Raw genomic sequence first — 25,254 nt, 5'->3', positions numbered from 1 at the left:
TTCTCTGAAGGGGTGTGGAGAAGTTGAGCACCGGTATACTATCTTGGCATTTCCCGACGGGACACCTGAAGAGCTGTGCCTTTCAAGCATCTTCAAAAGCACTTTACTGATTTCTATGCCATGCCTGGAGCCAGGCTGGCAGCGCTGGGGGGAATGGAACACATTCCTTGCTATCCATGATCAAGCCTCAGCCACACTTCCATTCCAGAATTGCCCAGGAGGGAAAGACGAGTCCCGGGGCGGTCAGGAAGCGGTGTGCTCCCGGATCCAGGCTAGGTAGTTGGCCACGTCGGTGTATACACCTGGCATGTGGTGGTCGCCGCAACCTGAACCCCAGCTGACGATGCCTCGCAGGATGAGCTGGCGCTCTGCGGTCTCATCCTCACACACCAGAGGGCCCCTGGAGTTACCCTGGGTCGGGGACACGCGGCTCAGCGCCCTTGGCTTGAGGTCTGCACTTGACCGGGTTGGAGGAGGGCACCAAGTGGGTCCAAGGGCTCACCTGGCACGCGTCAGTGCCACCCTCGAGGAAGCCAGCGCAGAGCATGCCGGGGGATGAAGGCGGCTCCGTGCACGTCGGGGGCGGAGCAGCGCTCCGGATGGATGAGCGGCACCTGAGTCTACTGCAGGAAGCTGGAATATTACCCTGGCCCTGCGAACCGAGAGCGCCTTCCTCACACCCCTCCCAACTCCTCTCCGCCCAAGCCATGGACCTGGCTGCGCCAGGCTCTTCCAAACCCGCTAATCTCCTGCCTCCCTCGCAACAAGCCCGAGAGAGAGTGAGTTGCCTTTAACACTATTTCATAGACGAGAAAACTGAGGCCAGAGAGGAGCGGTTATGTGAATGAACCAGGAGGAAGCAGGACTGCTTCGGAACCCCACCCCAACTTCCCATCCAGTGTCTCAAAACCTTGGTCCCCATCCAGCCCACCTACTGCTCCAGCGCGGGCCAGCGTCCTAGTAGCCCTTGCAGCCCTGTGCCCAGAGGGAATCAAGAGAAAGTGCGATTCTCCCGATACGCCTCAGATTTGGGGACGCCCCCCAACAGTGAATACCAAGCTCTTGGAGAAGCAGACTGCAGAGACAAGGGCCCTGCACGTCCTCACAACCCACCAGGTCGGCCCCACCTGTCCCTGGCGGTACCAAACCTGCGGCCTTCTCTTACCTACCCCGGTGGCCAGAGGTTTCCCTCCCACCCCTAGCGGTTCTGCCTACCTTCTAACTGGTGACCCCAGCCGGCCACTTCGCAGAGCGCGGCTTCAGATTCGGCCGGGAGGGCGGCGCTACTCGGCAGGCACACTGGCTGAACGAAAGGCGACGGGTGCGCGCAGCAGCCTTCAGCGCTCTCCTGCAGGCGCACCAGAGCTAACCCAAGCGGGGAGGAGCATGAGACCGGGACGCTAGGACTTCGAGCCCCGCCCACCCTTTCCCCTGATCCCCGCTGGGGCGCCCCCACGCACCCAGGTCGTGCTGGTAGGTGATAACGCGAGAAGGCCTCGTGCAGGGGGTAGGCACGCACGGCCAGCGTCTGGCACTGCTCATAGCTCTGGTTATGGCGGTCCTGGCCGAGCACCACTGTCAGCTCCTCTGGCGCAGGTCTGGGGGCAGGGTCGGGAAAAGGAAGCGTGCTCAGAGCCGGCCACAGGCATCCTGCGGGACCCTCCTCTTTCCGAGCCCCTTCTTGGATTTCAGCTTCCTCCTGGGGAGCTCTGAAAGGGAGAAGGGGGAAAGGTGGGCGGGGACGCGTAGAGGTAGGGGACGCGTAGAGGTAGGGAACGTGTTCAGGTGTCGCGCGGAAGCTGGGCACAGGAGAGAGGAGCTAGGGATCCAGGGCCGGGAGCTGAGCGCTCAGGCACTCGCCGGTTCTGCAGGCAGTGAGCCGCGGTCAGCACTCAACAGGGGGCGATGAGGCTGCCGGTGCAGAAATTTTGGCCCTGTTACAGCGCGGCGATGTAGGGGTGCGCCCCGGGGAGCGCCATCAGTCCCCCGACGACGCGGCTCAGCGAGGACAGCCGTTTGTGGAGCCACCGTCCACAGCCCGCCGGGCCCGCGCTGGGCAGGGGAGTCCGCTGCTCGGGCGGCGAGCACCAGCCTGTGGGAGAAGCCCAGGCTGAGGGCCGGGAGACCCACGATCTTGGAATGTAGCTCGTCCCGTGCTTTCTCTGCTCGGATTCTTAACTTTTCCCAACAACCTGAGGTCAGGGGTCGAAGCGGGGTCTGGGTCGTGGACTGAGGTTTCTGCAAAGCCGAAAGCGAGGGCAAAGGGAAGTACTGGTGCCCAGATGAGATCCGGATCGGAGGAGGGATTTGGGGCGCCGCCGGGGCTGGGGCCTGGCACAGTGCCAGGCGGCAATAATTCGAGCTTAGTCGGTCGCCTCTCCAAACAAAGCACCACGGGCGGGTGTCGTTGTCCTGGTTCCTGCAACCACGGGGTGGGGGTGGTTGAGAAGCCCTAGAGGGCCCTGGGGCGGAAAGAGACGCCCAGCCCTGCCCCACCCGCGCACCGGCAGAAGGCGTGGTCGCCCAGTCTCCCGTTCAGCGCTTGCTCTGCGGTCACATTCCAGTAGGTGGCCTCGGAGGCCCACGGCTGACAGGGTGCACCCCAGAGCTTAGTCCGGGCCACGCCGCGGTAGCTGAGCCCGTGGTCGCGGTCGTCGTAACAGTTCGCCTTGTGGTCTGGGGAGAGAGAAGGCTCCCTACAGCTAGGGTATGAAACGGTCTCCTGCCGCTCTCTCACCCACTTCTCCACTCTCCCTCCTCCCTCTCTGCAAGCCCTTCCCACGTGGGGGCGGGGCTTCTGCTTCCCAGACACCCTAACTCACCCACTTCGCACAAGCGTCCAGCGTAGCCCGTGGGGTAACTGCACAGGCGGTGGCCCTCCGCCTGTAGGCAGCTGCCCCCATTGAGACATGGGTTGGTACGGCAGACTGGGAGAAGGAGCATGTTGAGCCACCCCTAGGCTCAAAGACCCCCGCGCCCCCTACCCAGAGAGCTCCCTCTTACGCTGGCACACCACCTGACCTCCTGCCAGCCTTTCTTTCCCACCTTCTGCCCTCCTCCCTGGCCAGCTCCCCACCGATCTACTCACCCTGGCTGGCCAGTGGCTTGCACTGGGCATTCGGACCATTGCACTGGCACTTGGCTACACCTGCCAGCTCAAGCCTGTGCCATATTTCATTCTCCTGGAGGAACCAAAGAAGCTGGGGCTCAAAGCACTTCTCTGGGGACAAAGGGGTAGGGTAGTCTCAGGAGAGTGTGGGACCATGCCAAATCTCTGGGAATCCACAGGACTTCTTCAGTAGGCCCGTGGCTGCCCCTGTTCCCCAGCAGCCCCTCCCCTGGCCTCAGCATCTCCTTACCTCTCTGGCCGTGCTTCCCAGTGAAGTGATCTGGACAGATGCAGTGTGGGCCATTTGGCATGTTCACACAGGTCTCTCCTTTCTGGCAGGGTTTGTGTTTGCTGCAGTGATCTGAGAGATGAACACAGGGGGAGAAAGAGTGGGGAGCCTGAATCAAACAGATGGGGCCAAGTCCCTACCCAAACCTGCTTGTCTTTTGACCTTGGCCCTCCAAATTTCCAAGCCTTAGTTTACCCACCTGAAAAATGGGGCTACCCCCTCTTAGAACTTCTCCCTCTGGGAGGGAAGGAGATAGGTGGGCCCAGAGTCCCATATGTTTTAGATCTGATGATACCCAGGAGAGTAGCTAGGGTCGGGGAGAGGGCCCTGTGCCACGCCAAAGGTTGTGTGGCACCTTTCACTTTCTTTGGCTCCAGGCAGTATGCCCACATCGCTGATCCTTCTTGAAGTTGGGGGTGGTAGCACACCTGTAGACAGAGATAAGGCTTAAGACATGGAAGTGACCCAAGTGCCCATCAATGGATGATTGGTTTAAGAAGATGTGGTATATACACAACGGAATATTATTCAGCCATTAAAAAAGAATGAAATATTGCCATTTTCAGTAACATGGGTGGACCTAGGGAATACCATACTAAGTGAAGTAAGTCAGATGGAGAAAGACAAATATTATGTGATAGCATTTATATGTGGAATCTAAACAATAACAAATGAATCTATATACAAAATAGAAACAGACTTACAGACATAGAAAACAAACTTACAATTACCAAAGGGGAAAACGGGGGTGGGGGTGATAAATTAGGAATATGAGATTAACAGATACACACTACTATACATAAAATAGATAAGCAACAAGGATTTACTGTATAATACAGGGAACTATATTCAATATCTTATAATAACTTATAATGGAAAATAATCTGAAAAAATATATATATATAACTGAATCATTTTGCTGTACACCTGAAACCAACACAATATTGTAAATCAACTATACTTCAATAAATAAAAAAAAAAGAAAGAAAGAGATGACGCTTCCTAGCTCTGCCCAAGAGGCTGGGCTGCCCTTCCCTATCACAGCCCCTTCTCTCCAAGCAGGGTTCCTTGGACAGAAGGATGGGCAGAGTCTACCTCCCCCAGACCCCTGCTCCAACCCTTCCAGGGTAGTCTTACCAGGGTCGGGGCCAGGCCAGCCTCTGTGGATAAATTTGTGATACAGCTGCCAGTGGTACTGAAAGGGGAAGTGGCAGGGCTCCCCAGTGACAGTGAGAACTGCAGGGGTAACACACTCCTTAATGACTTTCCCCATGCCCCATTGCCCAGGTACCACCCCTCAGAGTCTGGTTGGAAAAAGGATAGACCTTTGAAAAGATCATTGTGCCTTCAAGACCACATCCTGCTTAAGAGTTGGGTTTCTGGAGTCAGTTGGTGGACTCCTGACTCCACCAACTACTAATTGCATGACTTTAGACAAGTCTGCAGCCTCCAGGCCTAGAAGAGTGCTTGCTACAAAGTAGGCACTTAATAAATACTTGTTGAATGTTGAAGTCACTTGACCACTCTGAGCCTTAGTTTTCTCATCTGTTAAAAATGGCAAAAATCATACATAGTACAGATGAAGGGTTTCAGTTTTGCAAGATGCAAAGAATTCTGGAGATAGATGGTGGTAATGATTGCACAACAATACGAGTGTACTTAATATCATTGAACTGTACACTTAAAAATGGTTGAGACGGGGATTCCCTGGTGGCGCAGTGAATAGGAATCCACCTGCCAATGCCCGGGACACGGGTTCAAGCCCTGGTCCGGGAAGATCCCACATGCCGCAGAGAAGCTAAGCCTGAACGCCACAACTACTCAGCCTGCGCTCTACTGCCCGTGAGCCACAACTACTGAAGCACGCATGCCTAGAGCCCATGCTCTGCAACAAGAGAAGCCACCGCAATGAGAAGCCTGCGCACCGCAATGAAGAGTAGCCCCCACTCGCGGCAACTAGTGATAAACCCCGCGCGCAGCAACAAAGACCCAACTCCGACAAAAATAAATAAATAAATTTATTTATTTATTTAAAAACCCAGCATGTCAGTATGGTCCTATTTTTGTAAAAATATGTTTACATATGCATAAAAAATAAATCTAGAAAGAAATCTCCAAAATTTGTAACAGTGGTTTTTGGAAGATAGTGGATTATGGGTGACTTTTCCTTCTTTTCTATTTCCGTAATTTATAAAGTTTTTACAATAAAAATATTGCTATTGTAATTTTTAAAAATAGTACAATTGAGCCTCATTCAGATTCTGTATTTGCTTATCTGCACTTCTTGCTAAAATTTATCTGTAACCCCAAACCAATACTCAAGGGGCTTTCACTGTCATTTGTGGACATGCACAGAGCGGTGAAAAATTTGAGTCACCTGAAGTGCAATTCCCAGCTGAGGTCAAACAAGGTGATGCTCTGCATCTTGTTTCAACTCCTACTGTAAACAAGTGTCTTTTTTTTTTAATTTTTAAATTTTATTTATTTTTTTATACAGCAGGTTCTCATAACTCATCCATTTTATACATATTAGTGTATATATGTCAATCCCAATCTCCCAATGCATCACACCACACCACCCCTGCCACTTTCCCCCCTTGTTGTCCATACGTTTGTTATCTACATCTGTGTCTCAATTTCTGCCCTGCAAACTGGTTCATCTGTACCATTTTTCTAGGTTCCATATATGCATTAATATATGATATTTGTTTTTCTCTTTCTGACTTACTTCACTCTGTATGACAGACTCTAGATCCATCCACGTCTCAACAAATGACCCAATTTCATTCCTTTTTTATGGCTGAGTAATATTCCATTGTTTATATGTACCACATCATTATCCATTCCTCTGTCGATGGGCATTTACATTGCTTCCATGTCCTGGCTATTGTAAATAGTGCTGCAATGAACATTGGGGTGCATATGTCTTTTTGAATTATGGTTTCCTCTGGGTATATGCCCAGTAGTGGGATTGCTGGGTCATATGGTAATTCTATTTTTAGTTTGTTAAGGAAACTCCATACTGTTCTCCATAGTGGCTGTATCAATTTACATTCCCATCAACAGTGCAAGAGGGTTCCCTTTTCTCCACACCCTCTCCAGCATTTGTTGTTTGTAGATTTTCTGATGATGCCCATTCTAACTGGTGTGAGGTGATACCTCACTGTAGTTTTGATTTGCATTTCTCTAATAATTAGTGATGTTGAGCAGCTTTTCATGTGCTTCTTGGCCATCTGTATGTCTTCTTTGGAGAGATGTCTATTTAGGTCTTCTGCCCATTTTTGGATTGGGTTGTTTGTTTTTTTAATATTGAGCTCCATGAGCTGTCTATATATTTTGGATATATTTGGAGATCCTTTGTCCATTGATTTGTTTGCAAATATTTTCTCCCATTCTGAGGGTTGTATTTTCATCTTGTTTGTAGTTTCCTTTGCTGTGCAAAAGCTTTTAAGTTTCATTATGTTCCATTTGTTTATTTTTGTTTTTATTTCCATTACTCTAGGAGGTGGATCAAAAAAGATCTTGCTGAGATTTATGTCAAAGAGTGTTCTTCCTATGTTTTCCTCTAAGAGTTTTATAGTGTCCAGTCTTACATTTAGGTCTCTAATCCATTTTGAGTTTATTTTTGTGATGGTGTTAGGTAATGTTCTAATTTCATTCTTTTACATGTAGCTGTCCAGTTTTCCCAGCACCACTTACTGAAGAGACTGTCTTTTCTCCATTGTATATCCTTGCCTCCATTGTCAAATATACGGTGACCGTATGTGCGTGGGTTTATCTCTGGGCTTTCTATCCTGTTCCATTGATCTATATTTCTGTTCTTGTGCCAGTACCATATTGTCTTGATTACTGTAGCTTTGTAGTATAGTCTGAAGTCAGGGAGGCTGATTCCTCCAGCTCCGTTTTTTTCCCCTCAAGACTGCTTTGGCTATTCGGGGTCTTTTTTGTCTCCAAACAAATTTTAAGATTTTTTGTTCTAGTTCTGTAAAAAAATGTCATTGGTAATTTGATAGGGATTGCATCGAATCTGTAGATTGCTTTGGGTAGTAGAGTCATTTTCACAATATTGATTCTTCCAATGCAAGAACATGGTGTATCTCTCCATCTGTTTGTATCATCTTTAATTTCTTTCATCAGTTTCTTATAGTTTTCTGCATACAGGTCTTTTGTCTCCCTAGGTAGGTTTATTCCTAGGTATTTTATTCTTTTTGTTGCAATGGTAAATGGAAGTGTTTCCTTAATTTCTCTTTCAGATTTTTCATCATTAGTGTATAGGAATGCAAGAGATTTCTGTGCCTTAATTTTATATCCTGCAACTTTATCAAATTCATTGATTAGCTCTAGTAGTTTTCTGGTGGCATCTTTAGGATTCTCTATGTATAGTATCATGTCATCTGCAAATAGTGACAGTTTTACTTCTTCTTTTCCAATTTGTATTCCTTTTATTTCTTTTTCTTCTCTGACTGATGTGGCTAGGACTTCCAAAACTATGTTGTAATAGTGGTGAGAGTAGACATCCTTGCCCTTGCTTGTTCCTGATCTTTCAGTTTTTCACCATTGAGAATGATGTGTGCTGTGGGTTTGTCGTATATGGCCTTATTATGTTGAGGTAGGTTCCCTCTATGTGCACTTTCTGGAGAGTTTTTATCATAAATGGGTGTTGAAGTTTGTCAAAAGCTTTTTCTGCATCTATTGAGATGATCATGTGGTTTTTCTTCTTCAGTTTGTTAATATGGTGTATCACATTGATTGACTTGTGTATATTGAAGAATCCTTGCATCCCTGGGATAAATCCCACTTGATCATGGTGTATGATCCTTTTAATGTGTTGTTGGATTCTGTTTGCTAGTATTTTGTTGAGGATTTTTGCATCTATATTCATGAGTGATATTGGTCTGTAATTTTCTTTTCTTGTAGTGTCTTTGTCTGGTTTTGGTATGAGGGTGATGGTGGCCTCATAGAATGAGTTTGGGAGTGTTCCTTTCTCTGCAATTGTTTGGAAGAGTTTGAGAAGGATGGGTGTTAGCTCTTCTCTAAATGTTTGATAGAATTCACCTGTGAAGCCATCTGGTCCTGGACTTTTGTTTGCTGGAAGATTTTTAATCACAGTTTCAATTTCATTATTTGTGATTAGTCTGTTCATATTTTCTAGTTCTTCCTGCTTCAGTCTTGAAAGGCTATACCTTTCTAAGAATTTGTCCATTTCTTCCAGGTTGTCCATTTTATTGGCATAGAGTTGCTTTTATTGGCATAGTAGTCTCTTAGGATGCTTTGTATTTCTGCGGTATTTGTTGTAACTTCTTTTCATTTCTAATTTTACTGATTTCAGTCTTCTGCTTGTTTTTCTTGATGACTCTGGCTAATGGTTTATCAATTTTGTTTATCTTCTCAAAAAACCAGCTTTTAGTTTTATTGATCTTTGCTATTGTTTTCTTTGTTTCTATTTCATTTATTTTTGCTCTGATCTTTATGATTTCTTTCCTTCTACTAACTTTGGGTTTTGTTTGTTCTTCTTTCTCTAGTTCCTTTAGGTGTAAGGTTAGATTGTTTATTTGAGATGTCTGTTGTTTCTTAAGGTAGGATTGTATTGCTATAAACTTCCCTCTTAGAACTGCTTTTGCTGCATCCCGTAGGTTTTGGATCATCGTGTTTTCATTGTCATTTGTCTCTAGGTATTTTTTGATTTCCTCTTAGATTTATTCAGTGATCTCTTGGTTATTTAGTAACGTACTGTTTAGCCTCCATGTGTTTGTGTTTTTTACATTTTTTTCCCTGTAATTGATTTCTAATTTCATAGTGTCGTGGTCTGAAAAGATGCTTGATATGATTTCAATTTTCTGAAATTTACTGAGCCTTGATTTGTGACCCAAGATGTGATCTATCCTGGAGAATGTTCTGTGCACACTTGAGAAGAAAGTGTAATCTGCTGTTTTTGGATGGAATGTCCTATAAATATCAAGTAAATCTCTCTGGTCTATTGTGTCACTTAAAGCTTGTGTTTCCTTATTAATTTGCCGTTTGGATGATCTGTCCACTGGTATAAGTGAGGTGTTAAAGTCCCCCACTATTGTTGTGTTACTGTTGATTTCCTCTTTTATAGCTGTTAGCAGTTGCCTTATGTATTGAGGTGCTCCTATGTTGGGTGCATATATATTTATAATTGTTATATCTTCTTCTTGGATTGATCCCTTGATCATTATGTCGTTTCCTTCCTTGTCTCTTGTACCATTCTTTATTTTAACGTCTATTTTATCTGATATGAGTATTGCTACTCCAGATTTCTTTTGATTTCCATTTGCATGGAATATCTTTTTCCATACCCTCACTTTCAGTCTGTATGTGTCCCTAGGTCTGACGTGGGTCTCTTGTAGACAGCATATATATGGGTCTTGTTTTTGTATCCATTCAGCAATCCTGTGTCTTTTGGTTGGAGCATTTAATCCATTCATGTTTAAGGTAATTATTGATATGTATGTTCCTATTACCACTTTCTTCATTGTCTGGGGTTTGTTTTTGTAGGTCCTTTTCCTCTCTTGTGTTTCCCACTTACAGAAGTTCCTTTAGCATTTGTTGTAGAGCTGGTTTTGTGGTGCTGAATTCTCTTAGCTTTTGCTTGTCTGTAAAGCTTTTGATTTCTCCAACGAATCTGAATGAGATCCTTGCCAGGTAGAGTAATCATGGTTGTAGGTTCTTCCCTTTCATCACTTTAAATATGTCATGCCACTGCCTTCTGGCTTGTAGAGTTTCTGCTGAGAAATCAGCTGTTAACTTTATGGGAGTTCCCTTGTATGTTATTTGTCGTTTTTCCCTTGCTGCTTTCAATAATTTTTCTTTGTCTTTAATTTTTGCCAAGTTGATTACTATGTGTCTCAGTGTGTTTCTCCTTGGGTTTATCCTGTATGGGACTCTCTGCCCTCCCTGGACTTGGGTGGCTATTTCCTTTCCCATGTTAGGGAATTTTTTGACTATAATCTCTTCAAATATTTTCTTGGGTCCTTTCTCTCTCTCTTCTCCTTCTGGGACCCCTATAAAGTGAATGTTGTTGTGTTTAATGTTGTCCCAGAGGTCCCTTAGGCTGTCTTCATTTCTTGTCATTCTTTTTCTTTATTCTGTTCCGCAGCAGTGAATTCCACCATTCTGTCTTCCAGGTAACTTATTTGTTCTTCTGCCTCACTTATTCTGGTATTGATTCCTTCTAGTGTATTTTTCATTTCAGTTATTATATTGTTCATCTCTGTTTGTTCTTTAATTCTTCTAGATCTTTGTTAAACATTTCTTGCATCTTCTCAATCTTTGCCTCTATTCTTTTTCCGAGGTCCTGGATCATCTTCACTATCATTATCCTGAATTCTTTTTCTGGAAGGTTACCTATCTCCACTTCACTTAGTTGTTTTTCTGGGGGTTTATCTTGTTCCTTCATCTGGTACATAGCCCTCTGCCTTTTCATCTTATCTATCTTTCTCTGAATGTGGTTTTTGTTCCACAGGCTGCAGGACTGTAGTTCTTACTTCTCAAGAAGTGTACTTTTCATGCTCTGTTTAGTGCCATGTTTTTCAAATTTTGTGCTTTTTTTTTTTTTTTTTTTTTTTTTTGCGGTACGCGGGCCTCTCACTGTTGTGGCTTCTCCCATTGTGGAGCACAGGGCGCGTATGCGCAGGCTCAGCAGCCATGGCTCACGGGCCCAGCCGCTCCATGGCATGTGGGATCTTCCTGGACCGGGGCACGAACCCATGTCCCCTGCATCGGCAGGCGGACTCTCAACCACTGCGCCACCAGGGAAGCCCTCAAATTTTGTGCTTTTGATACCTGATTTTGCTGTTGAAAATGGCCCCCAAATAGAGTGCTGAAGTGCTGTCCAGTGTTCCGAAGTGCAAAAGGGCTGTGATGTACATTATGTAGAACACTTGTGGGTTAGATAAGCTTCGTCCAGGCATGAGCTATAGTGCTGCTGGCCATGAATTCAATATCAATGAATCAACAATATATATTAAGTAAGGTGTCTTTAAACAGAATCACACATACAACAAGGTTATATGTTGATGAAAATGTTGTGACCAGAGCTAACAGAAACCTAACCCTATATTTCCTCTAGGAGCAATGGTTCAGTTTTTGCTAATTCAGTGTTCATGGTGACTTTATAGAACATGACTACCACGAATAATGAGAATTGACTCTATTTCAGAGGAGTGTTGTGAAACTTAAATGAGATTGTGTCTATAAAACACTTACACAGAGTCTGGCACATAGTACATTAGCTGCTATTTTGTTATTAGAGGCCCAATGACGCTTGTGCTGAGGGCCAAATCAGGGACAGGACATTAAAGGAAGAGAGAGGGGTCTGAGACGGACCTTTAAGATGCAAATGGAATGGACACAGAAGAGTAGGACCCTAAGAAGGTGATTAGGCAAGGGCAGAGCAGCTAGGTTGAGTCAGGCTAGAGGGAGGAGAGCAGTTTGGCTAGGTGTGGAGTGCTGAGGAGAGGAGGTGAGGTACTCAGGATTGCCTCAGTGTCATGCTAAGGGGCTGGGCCTGATCCCATCAGGGCAGGCTTGCCAGGGCAGGCTCAATCTAGTTTACAATTCTAGGTAAATATTTAGTGCCTGGAAGAATACAGGAAATGAGGAGCTATGGCAGGGGGAAGATGGCAGATATCTACCATCTAAAAGGGAGCTTGATAACAAAAGCCAATATATTTTAAGCATTTACCATGTACCAAACTGTGGGCTGAGCGCCTCACTGGGATTAATGACTCATTTCTCCTTCTCCACAACCCTAAGAGTTTTACCATTACCAGCCTCGTTTTACAGGTGGGGATTTAAGCTTGGAGAAGTCAAGTCATTGGTGCAGAGCCATCCAGCACGTAAGTGATGAAGCTGGGATTCAGAGGAATTTGGGCTCCAGAGCCCTGCTCTTGATCCTTCCTTGTCCGTCAAGGGCCCTGGCCTCTGTGTGGCATGACTGATGCCTGCGAGATGTATTGAGGAGAGGAAAGGAAGGGGGAGGCTGGAGAAACCGAGGAAGACTGGCAGGTACTGGACCAGACACTCAGATACAGCCCCAGCCTTGCCCTCAAGGAGCACATAGTTCACTATCACTCTGGATCCCCGGCACCCATGCGCACAAGACCTGGCATATAGTAGGCTCTCAGGTCTGAATGCCAGCCAGACAACTCTGGGGATGAGAGTGAAGAGTGCCCAGGATCCTTCCCCTCACCCCAAGGGCCAGAGACTAACAATCTGCACACTCCCTGCCATACTCATCCCTGTTCAAGGGTCTCTCAGGAGGTGGATCCAGGCTACTTACCCACTGTGCGCTCACTCTCTATGAACTTAGAGAGTTCATAGAGAGTGGCTTTCCAAGGTGGAGATCTGGGCTTGGAAGTCAAACACAATCATTTCTGCTGTATTCTATTGGACACAGAGAGCAGCTCTGAATCAGTTTTAGAAGAGACTATTCAAGGTCATGAATCCCAGGAGGTGAGGATCAATGGGGACCATCTAGGAGGTTGCCTCCTACAGCATTCCTCCATCCTTCCTTCCCTGTTTGCTCTGCATGGGGGCTTTCCAAGGTGGAGTCTATGGGAGAGAGAAGAAAGCCGGGAATTTTCCCAGAAAGTCGTTGCCTGCCCCGATCCCATGCTAGTCCCCAGCTTCCTTTCACAGTCCAGAAATGCAGAGATTTCCTCAGAAGGCCTGGACCCCTCCTTCCTCCTCTCATTGTCTCCTCAAGGTCCCCCTCCCCCAGTAATGCAGGCCATGTCCTCATATCCACCAGCACTGTCTGTCTTTCTCTCCTCTACTTTGGCCTTATAGGCTTGCCTAGTCTTTCCAAACAGGCCTTCCAATCACCTAGACTAAAAGGTCATGGACAGAGGCCAAGGCTGTGATAGGGACCCCCCAGGGCCATCCCAGTACAACCCTCCTGGTTCCCACAGCCTTCACCAAAACTGCTGACTCCAGGCTCACCAGCAGGACCCCCAGGAGCAGCAGAGCCCTCATGGGGTCTGTCTGTTGGTCCAACCACTTGTCCAGGAGTCCAGATCAATAGAACTGGTCAGGCTTCCCAGGTGGCGCAGTGGTTGAGAATCCGCCTGCCATTGCAGAGGACACGGGTTCAAGCCCTGATCCAGGAAGATCCCACATGCTGCGGAGCAACTAAGCCTGTGCGCCACAACTACTGAGCCTGAGCTCTAGAGTCTGTGAGCCACAACTACTGGAGCCCACATGCCACAACTACTGAAGTCTGCATGCCTAGAGCCCATGCTCCACAACAAGAGAAGCCACCACAATGAGAAGCCCACACACCACAACCAAGAGTAGCCCCCACTCGCCACAACTAGAGAAAGCCTGTGTGCAGCAACGAAGACCCAACACAGCCAAAAATAAATAAATAAATAATAACTTTTTAAAAAAATAGAACTGGTCAAAGGTCCCTGAGGCCTGGGAAGCAGAGATTGGTCGAGCTGCCCTCCTGGGCTGTTTATGGAAAGCCAAGCAGAGAGTTTCCTTGGTGGGCCCCCAAGGATGGGAAAGTTGGGAGCTGGTGTGTGGGAGTAGCATAATAAGGAGTGGGGCTCCTCCTCTCTTTCCCAGATAGTGGAACTGGAAGCAGGAAGAGGGACCATCTTTGTTTTGGGTCCTATTGGGGATGAGGAGTTTAAGGAGATCCAAGAGAAGCTCCCTACTTTAGGAATCTTAGAGTCCATGGAGAAGTATATTCATTTTCTATTGCTGCCTAAAATTAACCACAAACTTTGCAGCTTAAAATAATACCCATTAATTACTTCGTAAATCTGTGGGTCAGAAGTCCAGCACTGCGTGACTCAGTTTTCTGCTCAGGGTCTCACAAAACTGAGATCAAGGCTAAGTTTTCTGGAGGCTCTGGGGGAAATTCCCTTCCAAGGTCATTCAGGTCATTGGCAGAATTCAGTTCCTTGTGTTTGTAGGACTGAGGTCCCTTTTTCTTTGCAAGCCAGGGGCTGCCCTCAGCTGCTAGAAGCTACCTGCATTTCTTGCCATAGAGACCCTTTGATCTTCCAAGCCAACAACAGAGAATCTCCCCCACGTTGACTCTCTTACCCTTTGAATTTCTTTTGCCAGGAAGAACCCTGTCACTTTTAAGGGCGCATCTGATTAGGTCAGGCCCACTAAGAAGCATCTCCCTGTCTTAAGGTCAACTGATTTGGGACCTTACTTACATTTGCAGCATTCTTCTACAGAAGCATCTAGATTAGTGTTTGATTAAATGACTGGGAGAAGGTATGTTTACACCAGGGAACTTGGGGGCCATCTTAGAGTTCTACCTACAAAGAAAGTAAATTATCCCATGGAAAAAATACTAAAAATACTAAACCAAGGGGTGCTAAAATATGCAACTGGAGTACAAAGGAGGGAGATAGGTTGGGCATGTATTATTTTTCCTGCCCAACAACCATCCTCCTTGGTTCAGTAAGGACACCCTGATTTTTCCTTTGGGAACCACTCCTCCTTCATCTGCTCCATGAGTCTCTAGTGCTGCCCACTCTACCCTCAGTTCTAGTGCTGGGGGTGTGGCCTAGGTCTGGCCAATCAGAGCATGGTATCTCTAGACCACAGTGATTGGTTCAGGGATAAGCTATACGCAAGTTTGGCCAATCAGAGTCAGCCTTGGGACTTTCACCAGAACTTTTATAAAGTATAAAGGTACTTTCTTCCCACTGGGGTCCCTAAGAATGCAAGCCTGGAGATGTTGATGGCCATCTCTGTCACTGCCTGGGGAAGGCCTGCCTGAGAATGAAGCACACATATAGGAATAGCAGAGCAAACAGGGAAGGAAGGATGGAGGAATGCTGTAGGAGGCAACCTCCTAGATGGTCCCCATTGATCCTCACCTCCTGGGATTCATGACCTTGAATAGTCTCTTCTAAAACTGATTCAGAGCTGCTCTCTGTGTCCAATAGAATACAGCAGAAATGATTGTGTTTGACTTCCAAGCCCAGATCATAAAAGGCATTGCAATTTTTGCCTTGGTCTCATGGATCACTCACTCCGGGGGAGGCCAGCTGCCACGCTGTGAGGACACTTAAGCAGCCCTGCAGAGAGGCCCATGAGGGAAGAAAGTAAAGCCTCCTGCCAACAGCCAGCACCAACTGTACAGCCATGTGAATGAACCACTTTTGATATGGATACTGCAGGCCCGACCATCTGGCCTGCAACCTCATTAGAGACCTCAAGCCAGACCATCCCGCTAAGCTGCTCCTGAATTCTTGAACCTCTGAATTTGAGAAAATCCTAATTGATTTTTGTTGTTTTAGGCCATAAATTTTAGGATGATTTGTTACCCAGCATTTGATAACTAATACAGATAAATTGATTACTGATTCTTTTATTTGCGAACCTGGATCCTAAAACTAGAGATACCCTCAAGAATTCTCAGTTACATTCACCAATTAAAACCAATTTGAATGGACTTCCATCGCTTTCAAAGAAGTCCTGACTGATACAAAGTAATTTGTGGGAAATGAAGTGAAGACAGAATGCAGCGATTCCTTAATTCTGCTGGAAGAAAGGTAGGCCATGGAAGACTTCCTGGAACAGAAACACAGCAACAGGTCGGCAGGAGTAGAGGCACCACTTCAACAATTGTTTTCAAAAGTTGATGTGACAGCTATTGGGACTTCCCTGGTGGTCCAGTGGTAAAGAATCCGCCTTGCAATGCAGGGGGCACTGGTTCAACCCCTGGTCGGGGAACTAAGATCCCACATGCCGCGGGGCAACTAAGCCCGTGCGCCACAACAACTGAAGCTCGCGCGCCTCAACTAGAGAGCCTGCGTGCTGCAAACTACAGAGCCCACACACCCTGTAGCCTGCATGCCACAACTAGGGAGTGAAAACCCACACGCCACCACTAGAGAGAAGCCTTCACACTGCAACGAAGAGCCTGCTCGCTGCGAGGAAATATCCCGCATGCCGTCACTAAGAACTGACACAGCTAAAAAGAAAATTTTTTAAATTTAAAAACTGATTTGGGCTTCCCTGGTGGCGCAGTGGTTGAGAGTCCGCCTGCCAATGCAGGGGACACGGGTTCGTGCCCCGTCCGGGAAGATCCCACATGCCGTGGAGCGGCTAGGCCCGTGAGCCATGGCCGCTGAGCCTGCACATCCAGATCCTGTGCTCTGCAACGGGAGAGGCCACAAAAGTGAGAGGCCCACGTACCAAAAAAAAAAAAAAAAAAAAAAATTAAAAAACGGATTAAACAAAAAAAGTTGATGAGACAGCTACTAAGACTATGATGAGGGCCATGGTAAGGGACCTCCCTGGTGGTCCAGTGGTTAAGACTCCACACTCCCAGTGCAGGGGGCCCAGGTTCGATCCCTGGTCGGGGAACTAGATCCCACATGCCACAACTAAAAGATCCTGCATGCTGCAACTTAAAAAAAAAAAAAGATCCCACACGCTGCAATGAAGATCTTGTGTGCCACAACTAAGACCCAGTGCAGCCAAATAAATAAATAAATATTAAAAAAAAGACTGTGATGAAACTGAAACTGTGAGCTGTATAGATGAGATCATTAAAATGAAAGCATCTTCGTCAGTTCTTTTTTTTTTTATATAGCATTTTAAAATTTATTCATTTATCTTTGGCTGCGTTAGGTCTTTGTTGCTGCGCATGGGCTTTCTCTAGTTGCGGTGAGTGGGGGTTACTCTTCGTTATGGTGCATGGGCTTCTTTTTTTTTTTTTAATTTATTTATTTATTTTTGGTTGTGTTGGGTCTTCATTTCTGTGAGAGGGCTTTCTCTACTTGTGGCAAGCAGGGGCCACTCTTCATCGCAGTGCGGGGGCCTCTCATTGTCGTGGCCTCTCGTTGCGGAGCACAGGCTCCAGACGCACAGGCTCAGTAGCTGTGGCTCACGGGCCCAGTTGCTCCGCGGCATGTGGGATCCTCCCAGACCAGGGCTTGAACCCATGTCCCCTGCATTGGCAGGCAGACTCTCAACTACTGCACCACCAGGGAAGCCCGCATGGGCTTCTTGTTGTGGTGGCTTCTCTTGTTGTGGAGCACGGGCTCTAGGTGCACGGGCTTCAGTAGTTGTGACTTGCGGGCTCAGTAGTTGTGGCTCGCGGGCTCCAGAGCACAGGCTCAGTAGCTGTGGTGCATGGGCCTAGTTGCTCCGCGGCATGTGGGATCTTCCCAGACCAGGGCTTGAACCTGCATCCCCTGCATTGGCAGGCGGATTCTCAACCACGGCACCACCAGGGAAGCCCCCTTTGTCAGTTCTTGATTGCAGTTCTTGAATACAGTCCATGGCCCAGAGCTGCTCCCACGTTGGCTCCTTCCTCCTGATGAGAAGCCAGCTCTCCCTCCAAATGGAAGGGGCCTTTTAATTTATTTTATTTATATTTATTTTGGGCCGCGTTGGGTCTTCGTTGCTGCGCGTGGTCTTTCTCTAGTTGTGGTTAGCGGGGCTACTCTTCATTGCGGTGCGCAGGCTTCTCATTGTGGCAGCTTCACTTGTTGTGGAGCACGGGCTCTAGGCGCATGGGCTTCAGTAGTTGTGGCTCGCGGGCTCTAGAGCACAGGCTCAGTAGTTGTGGTGCATGGGCTTATTTGCTCCACGGCATGTGGGATCTTCCCAGACCAGGGCTTGAACCCGTGTCCCCTGCACTGGCAGGCATATTCTTAACCACTGCGCCACCAGGGAAGCCTGGAAGGGGCCTTTTAAACAGGTCTTCACAATGAATAGGGCTTTGTAGGTGGGAAAGGGAGAGAACAGCTTCCAGGCAGAGTGAGTACTACAACTTCACAGAAACCTGAATGTAGCATGTCAAATGAAGAATGTGATGAGCACAGGGTGCTTTGTAGGGAATGTGAGATGAGGCATCCAGTCTGTTGGGACTGGAGATGGACATTCATGGGTATTTGGATGTTCAACATCTATTCCCCCTTCCTCTTCCTCTAGTCTCCCAGTTTCTATTTGGGGTCACCCCTCCCCCATTGTGTGGGGGAAGGGAAATTTCTAGTGATCACCTCCCACTCTGGAAGCCTAATGGACCAGATCACCCTCTCCCTATATTAACATAGTCAGAGGGGCCTAAACGTGGCCAATGGGCACTCTCTCCCAGGACTCTGAATCCTGAACAGGCCACCCAAGGATGGTGAAAAGAGCTGGGGTTGGAAGTCTGCCATTGCACCAACTGTGCCCCGACCAGATTGTCCCTGCTACATGGCATAAGTCAGGATGCCTTCCAAAAGCCAAGCTTAAGTAGCAAGGAAATTCAAATGCATCATTTCATATCATAAGAGATCTAGAGTGGAGGGGCTCCAGGAACAGTGCTTTCAGTGGTTTAACAATGTCATCAAGAACCCATGTTCCTTCTTCTTTTTGTTTACTATGGTCCTCAGTGTGTATACTTTCAGGCTGATTCCCTCATGGTCACAAGATGGCTGCCACAGCTCCAAGAATCACGTCTAAACTCCAGTGAAGAGGAACCTTCCCTTCCAGTAGATCTTTCTTAGAAATGAGGAAACCTTCCTCCCCCCAAAATCCCAAGAAGACCTCCCCTCATGGCTCAATGGCCACAACTGGGTTACCAGACACTCCTAAACCAATCTCTGGCAAGGGTAAGGGGATCTCCTGTCTTAGGCCAATCAACCCTGGAGCCAAGTCAGGCTGTGAGGTAAAGTAGCCACAGAAACAGAATTGGGACTCTGCAAAAGAGGAAGGGGAGTGGTATTGGATATTAGGTAAACAACCAAAGTGTCTGCTGTAATTCCTGCTTCCTTATCCTCTAGTGGCCCTTAATTCCTTCTTATTTCCAAGCCTGTTCCTTCTAGTTGATGCTATGAACCGCTGAGGGCATTCCCATAAAGTAAATTCCCTTTTGTTTAAGTAGCTAGAGCCATTTTCTGTTGCTTGCAGCCAAGGCCTTTCACTCTCCCTTATCCCTCAAGTCTAACCAGCCTCCAAGTTCTGTTCATTACACTGCCCACATATTTCTCAATTCCCTCCACTTCTCTCCATTCCCACTGCCTCTTTCTTTGACTTCCGTAAAATTAAAGGTATATACAGTGGCGGAACATAATTTGAGAACCTCTGGTGGACATCTGTCATTTCCCTTCTTTAGCATTCATTCTCCCTTTATCTAGTAAGAGCCCTCAATGTTCCTTTGGGGAGGGGCCCATTCCCCCTTCCATCAAGTGGATATAAGAAAGATTACCCCATCCCTCAGCTGAGGGTGGAGTGGGCATGTGATCCAGACCTGGTCAATTAGAACACTGCCTCTTTAGGAAAACTCAGGGTGCTAGATCCCTTATTCAAAGAGGAACATTTCTCATATTTGTTATTCTAGTTTATTTTCATTTAAAATCTTTTAGGTTAAGTTTAAGCTTTTTAAGAGTTAGTTTTGGAAATTGAAACACATTACTAATACTGTAGGAATTGGTGAGGACTTGACTTAAAACTTTCTTTGTATTGTGATTTCCTTTTGGGTGTATTTTGCTAAATGAAACTTGTTAAATTTTTTGTTAACTAAATTTTTTTCTTAAAATAAAGAGACTTTTTCACAATGAAAAAAAAAAAAACCTGCCTCTTTCTGTCCTCAGTGACTGGTTCAAAATGAACACCTGACCCAAATCAAACCAATGAGAGGCAACCCCGGGATTTTTGCTGGAATCAAGATAGAGCCTTTCTCTTTCTATAAAAGTTGCCATGTTGGTAGGAAGTGACCTTGAAGCTGCTGGCAGCCGTGTTTAGCATCTCAGAAACTGCCTGAGAATAAACACAACACTTTAAAAGCCAAGTCAGAATATGGGAAAGACAAATTTTGAGTGACACCATTTGAGACCTGGGATGCAATGACACTTGAAATCAGAACCACCACCTATACTTTTCAGTTACTTAAACCAATAAATTCTGGTTTTTTACTTAAGCCGGTTTTAGTTGCAACCAAAAGTTTTAACTGATGCAAGCAAGAATTCATGCATCGTTACCAGGAAGTTGCTAAAACAAAACAAAACCGCTAGTGATCAGCTCTGTAAGTAAGTCAGTAGCTTAAAGAATAGGAAAACAATGACCTTAGAAGCAGGGACTGGAGGGAAAAAAACAGCAACGAACTTCAATCAGGAAACCTTCAAATCCCGTCTTGAACCTCAAATCACTACCAAAACCTCAAATCACTACCAACCCCTGGTGTGACCATGGGTCAGGGGCTAAGTTTTTCTGAACCTAAAGAGGCCACGCCTCTTTAGGGAGGGGATGGCAGTCACACCATCTGGCAGGCTTGTAGAGATGCTTGAATGGGAATGCATGTGAAAGGGCAGAGCCTGGCATATGGTTGGGGCTCAGTCTATAGGAGTTTACAAAGAAACTTTCCCATGTGGACACCCCCCCACCTCAGCAATTTCTACATGCGTGCCCAGTTCCCCCTGAACATCTGGGTCCCTTCCATCAACTGCTTTGGATCAGAGCAGAAAGGCACCATCTCCTCACCCTGGTTTCTGTCTTTCCATACCTGGGGTGTCAGTCTGTGGGATGAGAAGGGAGAAACCATCAAGTTCCTGCTCACAGGTTCCTGGATCCACAGACACACACAGACCCCACTCCTCTGTAGCAGAGACTTGGGGGCGTACATTTCAAGAGGTGGCAGAACTGCCTATTCAAAGACAAGTTTAGGGGGTCAGAAGGTACCCAGCCCATCATCCTTCATTCCTCTCAGTCAGTGGCACCATTTTTATCCCAGTCATTCAGGCCACCACCATGGAACATTTGTACAAATGGAAGCCACTCCTTCCTCCAGACCAGTGCTGCCTGTCAGAACTTCGGCAATGATGGAAATATTCTCTACCTGTGTTTTCCAATACAGTAGCCATTAGTCACATGTGGCTATTAAGCACTTGAAAAGTGGCTAGTATGACTGAGGAACTGAATTTTCATTTTATTTAATTTTAATTTAAATAGCCACACGTGGCCAGTGGCTACTGTACTGGACAGTGCAGCTCCACAGTGTGACAAGAGGGAGAGGTGTATGAAATACTGTTGGAGAGCTACACAGGCCCAGATCGAGTTGGGCCCTGGTAGGCCAAGGGGAAGAGTTTGGGTTTTATTTTTAAGTGTAATGGGAAGTTAATTATCTACTACAGCTAATAAGAGATGACAAATTGCTCCCAAATTTAGCGGCTTAAACTACAAACATTTACAGGCATACCTCATTTTATTTCACTTCAAAGATAGTGCAACTGGGGTAAGGTCCACTTCCAAGTTCATTCACAAGGCTGTTGGCCTCAGGTCCTTCTTGACTGTTGGCCAGAGACCTCAGTTCTGGCCATGTAGGCCTCTGCATAGAGCAACTCCCTTGAGGGTGAGCCAGCAAGGGGGTGAGAAGGCACCTAAAACAGAAGCCACAGCCTTTTAGTAACCTGATCTATGAAGTGACATTTCAACACTTTGGCTGCATTCTTTTCACTAGAAGTAAGTCATTAGGTCCAATCCATGCTTGAGGAAAGGGGATCACATCAGGGGGTGAATATCAGGAGGAGGGATCATTGGGGTCATCTTAGAGGCTGCCCACCCCAGGAAGCCACCGGGAGGTTCTGAGCAGGAGAGTGACAGGACCCGGTTGATTGTTTCTAAAATAAGCAATAGAGTCACATGATACAAGATTAAAGTCCAAAAGCCTATAAGGGGACTTCCCTGGTGGTCCAATGGTAAAGAATCTGCCTGCCAATGCAGGGGACGCGGGTTCGATCCCTGGTCAGGGAACTAAGATCCCACATGCTGCGGGGCTACTGAGCCCTTGCACCTCAACTAGAGAGCACGCGCGCCACAACTAAAGAGCCCACCTGCCCTGGAGCCCGCACGCCACAACTAGAGAGAAGCCCACGCACCACAACAGAAAAAAGATCCCGCATGCTACAACAAAGACCTGACACAGCCAAAAATAAAAATAAATAAATAAATACAAATCATTTAAAAAAACAAAACAAAACAAAAAACTGAAACAAAGGGTATAAGATGAAAAGCCCCCCTCCAGCCCTGTCCCCAGCCACTTAACTCCCCCTTCCTATAGGCAACCAATGTTCCCATACCTCATGTGGCCTTCCAGAGTGGGGTCCATGCGTACAGAAGCAGATTCATCTGTAGGAGTTAGTGTTGTTCACTAAATATTTCCAATTCTATTCTCCTTCCAGGTGTACAGTCGTTATTCCAGAATCTATTTCTCTGTAGCAAACCACTCACAACTTAGTGGCATAAAACACCAACTTATTAGGCTGATGGATTTTGCGGGTTGGGAATTCAGACAGGACACAGCAGGGATGGCTGTCTGCACCACAATGCCAGGGGCCTCAGCTGGGGCCGATGGGAATGCCCGGGAGCTGGAATCACCCAGGGGCTTCTTTGCTCAACTGTCTTGTGCTCTAGGTGGGACAACTGGAAGGCTGGGCTCAGCTGGAACTGTCAACCATAGCAGAGCAATGACCAATCTACACGTGAACAATCTATTCAGTGTGGGCTTATCACATCACAGCACAGCTGATGAGCCTGAAGGAACATCCTGAGAGAACAAGCATTGCAAGAAACCCAGGCTCCATGGCCTTTTGTGACCTGGCCTCAGATCTCATGTGTATCACTTCCACCATATTCTACTGATGACAAGAGTCACTAAAGCCAGGCCAGAAGTAAGGACAGGGAAATGAGAGCCCACCTCTTGCTGTGTGGGTGGCAAGGTCACACTGCAGAAATGCCTGTGGGATGGGAGTGTATTGTTACATTCATCTTTGGAAAATACAATCTCCCACAGTAGTGTCGGACCTCCACACCCTTCTCAACTTAGTTGTGGCCATGTGGTTGCCTTAACCAATGAAATGTGAGCAGAAGTGACTTGTGTCACTTTCAGATGCAAGCTTTAAGGGCCATCATATGATTCCCCACATTTCGTTTTACTGCCTGACATTGCAGAAGCGCAGATTGACAGGGAGTCTCTAGTGTCCTGGGTCCCTGAGTGACTACTCCTAGTGGAGCCTCCCAACTTCCCAACAACCTGCACTGGACACAAGGTGTACCTGAGAAGTTAACTTTTGTTGCTTTAAGTCACTGAAATTTGGGGATTGTTTGTTACTGCAGCATAACCTAGCCTATCCTGACCTTTTGTATACAACTACTAGCAAACCCTACCCACTGTTCTGTACTTTGCTTTTTTCAATTTTTTTAAGATTTTTTAAATATTTATTTAATTTATTTATTTGGCTGTGCCAGGTCTTAGTTGCGGCATGCAGGATCTTTTAGTTGAGGCATGCGGGATCTAGTTCCCTGACCAGGGATTGAACCCAGGCCCCCTGCATTGGGAGCATGGAGTCTTAGCCACTGGACCACCAGGGAAGTCCCACTTTTTTTATTTAACAATATATCTTGGAGATTGTTTATATCAGTACATGAAGAGCACCCCGACAGTTTTTTTTTTTAAAGCTACGTAGTATTCCTGTACAGGAAAGGACCAAATTTTACTTAACTAGTCCCTATTAAGGACAATTAGTACATTTGGTGTTTTTGGACAATGCTGCAGTGAACAACCTTGAACATTCATTTCTTATTTTGCTTGAGTGCAATTATATTTGTAGGATAAACCCTAGAAGTGCATATGTCAGACGAATGGTGGCAGACTTCCCTTTTAAAAAGGATCACTTTGGTCATAGCTAGAGAACGGGTTGAAGAGTCAGAACCCAAGAGCTGTGTGTGATACCATCCCCTCCTCACCCCATATCAATCACCAAGTCTTATTCATTGGAGCTCTGTGATAGCTCTCAACCTGGCCACTTGTCTGCACCCACTGGCCACTGCCCCAGCACAGTGCATCATTCCTCTCTCCAGTGATTCCTATTAAAAGGGCCTCCCACCTGTCTTACTCAGGATACTTGGCTCTAAACAATGAAGCTGATTCTGGGTAACTTAGGCAGACAAGGAACTGATTGGATGCTCTTGGGTGCTTGCTGAATTTCCCCTACCCCAGGAAGGGCCTGGCTCGACCACCTCCCCCTCTTCTTCCACTGCCACCATAATGAACCCTAAATGGTCCTCTGATGTCTTATGTTAATCACTTGCTTTGGATTTCAAAGACGTGCTTGCAAACATTGGAAACGCTCCAGGTACCAGGGACCTTAGAGAGGAAATTCTGCCTCCTCTCTGATTTCCCTAGTGGAAAGCAGGGCCTGCCTCTGCATTTTATAGGTTTCCTCCCAAAGGGGAGGGGTGTTCAGATGCTGGGCGTCAAAACAATCGGTGTTTACAAGTCAGCCTAGGCCCCTCTCTCCCCACCCTTCACCTCACCCCTAGCACAGTGTGGCTGAGTCAGCAAATATGATCAAACTGCTCCCTGGTTTAGCACACCCTGGACAGCTCCCCACTACTCTCAAAATGAAGTCCAGACTCCTTACCTAGCTTCCAAGGACCTCCCTGATCCAGGCCTCTTCAAGGCCTCCCCATGCACACCACAATGTGTACCTGAAAGTCTAGTTCAATGCTCTGCCCTCAGGTGCCAAATGCATGAGCCCTTAACCACCTTCCTCTACAGAACTCTGAACATGTGCTAGCCCTCTAGCCAGAGGCTCTTTCCCTCCCACTCCAGTTACCTCTGAAACCTGCACATTCTCACTTAACTCTCAGATCTCACTTAGACACAACACCCTTCACTGGGTGAGGTACCTGCCCTTTGTCCTACTGACCACTGGGTTTCCTTCCTTCAAAGTACTTTTCTTTATTCCCCAAAGTATCCTAGATCCATGCACTTTTCTCCATGTCCACTGCCACCTTCTCAGTCCAAGCAACCATCCTCTCGCTCCTGGAATTCAGTAGGCTCCCAACTGCTCACTCTGCTTCCACTCTT

General features: G+C 46.8%; 1 protein-coding gene across 1 annotated transcript; it reads right to left on the bottom strand.

The window, feature by feature from the left end:
• Positions 1-243: 243 nt before the first annotated feature.
• F12 (coagulation factor XII) lies at positions 244-13,397 on the bottom strand. Its single transcript, XM_060007138.1, is given in 18 exon segments — positions 244-411; positions 503-553; positions 555-652; positions 1,216-1,365; positions 1,461-1,485; positions 1,487-1,598; positions 1,861-2,092; positions 2,190-2,419; positions 2,505-2,676; positions 2,823-2,927; positions 3,089-3,220; positions 3,360-3,470; positions 3,754-3,787; positions 3,790-3,826; positions 4,517-4,634; positions 12,703-12,726; positions 12,941-12,974; positions 13,341-13,397. Coding segments are annotated over 18 exon segments (1,890 nt in total).
• Positions 13,398-25,254: the final 11,857 nt, after the last annotated feature.

The sequence above is a fragment of the Delphinus delphis genome, chromosome 3 (genome assembly GCF_949987515.2).
Source record: "Delphinus delphis chromosome 3, mDelDel1.2, whole genome shotgun sequence".
Taxonomy (NCBI): Eukaryota; Metazoa; Chordata; class Mammalia; order Artiodactyla; family Delphinidae; genus Delphinus; species Delphinus delphis.
This window is presented reverse-complemented; position numbering and strand designations above follow the sequence as displayed.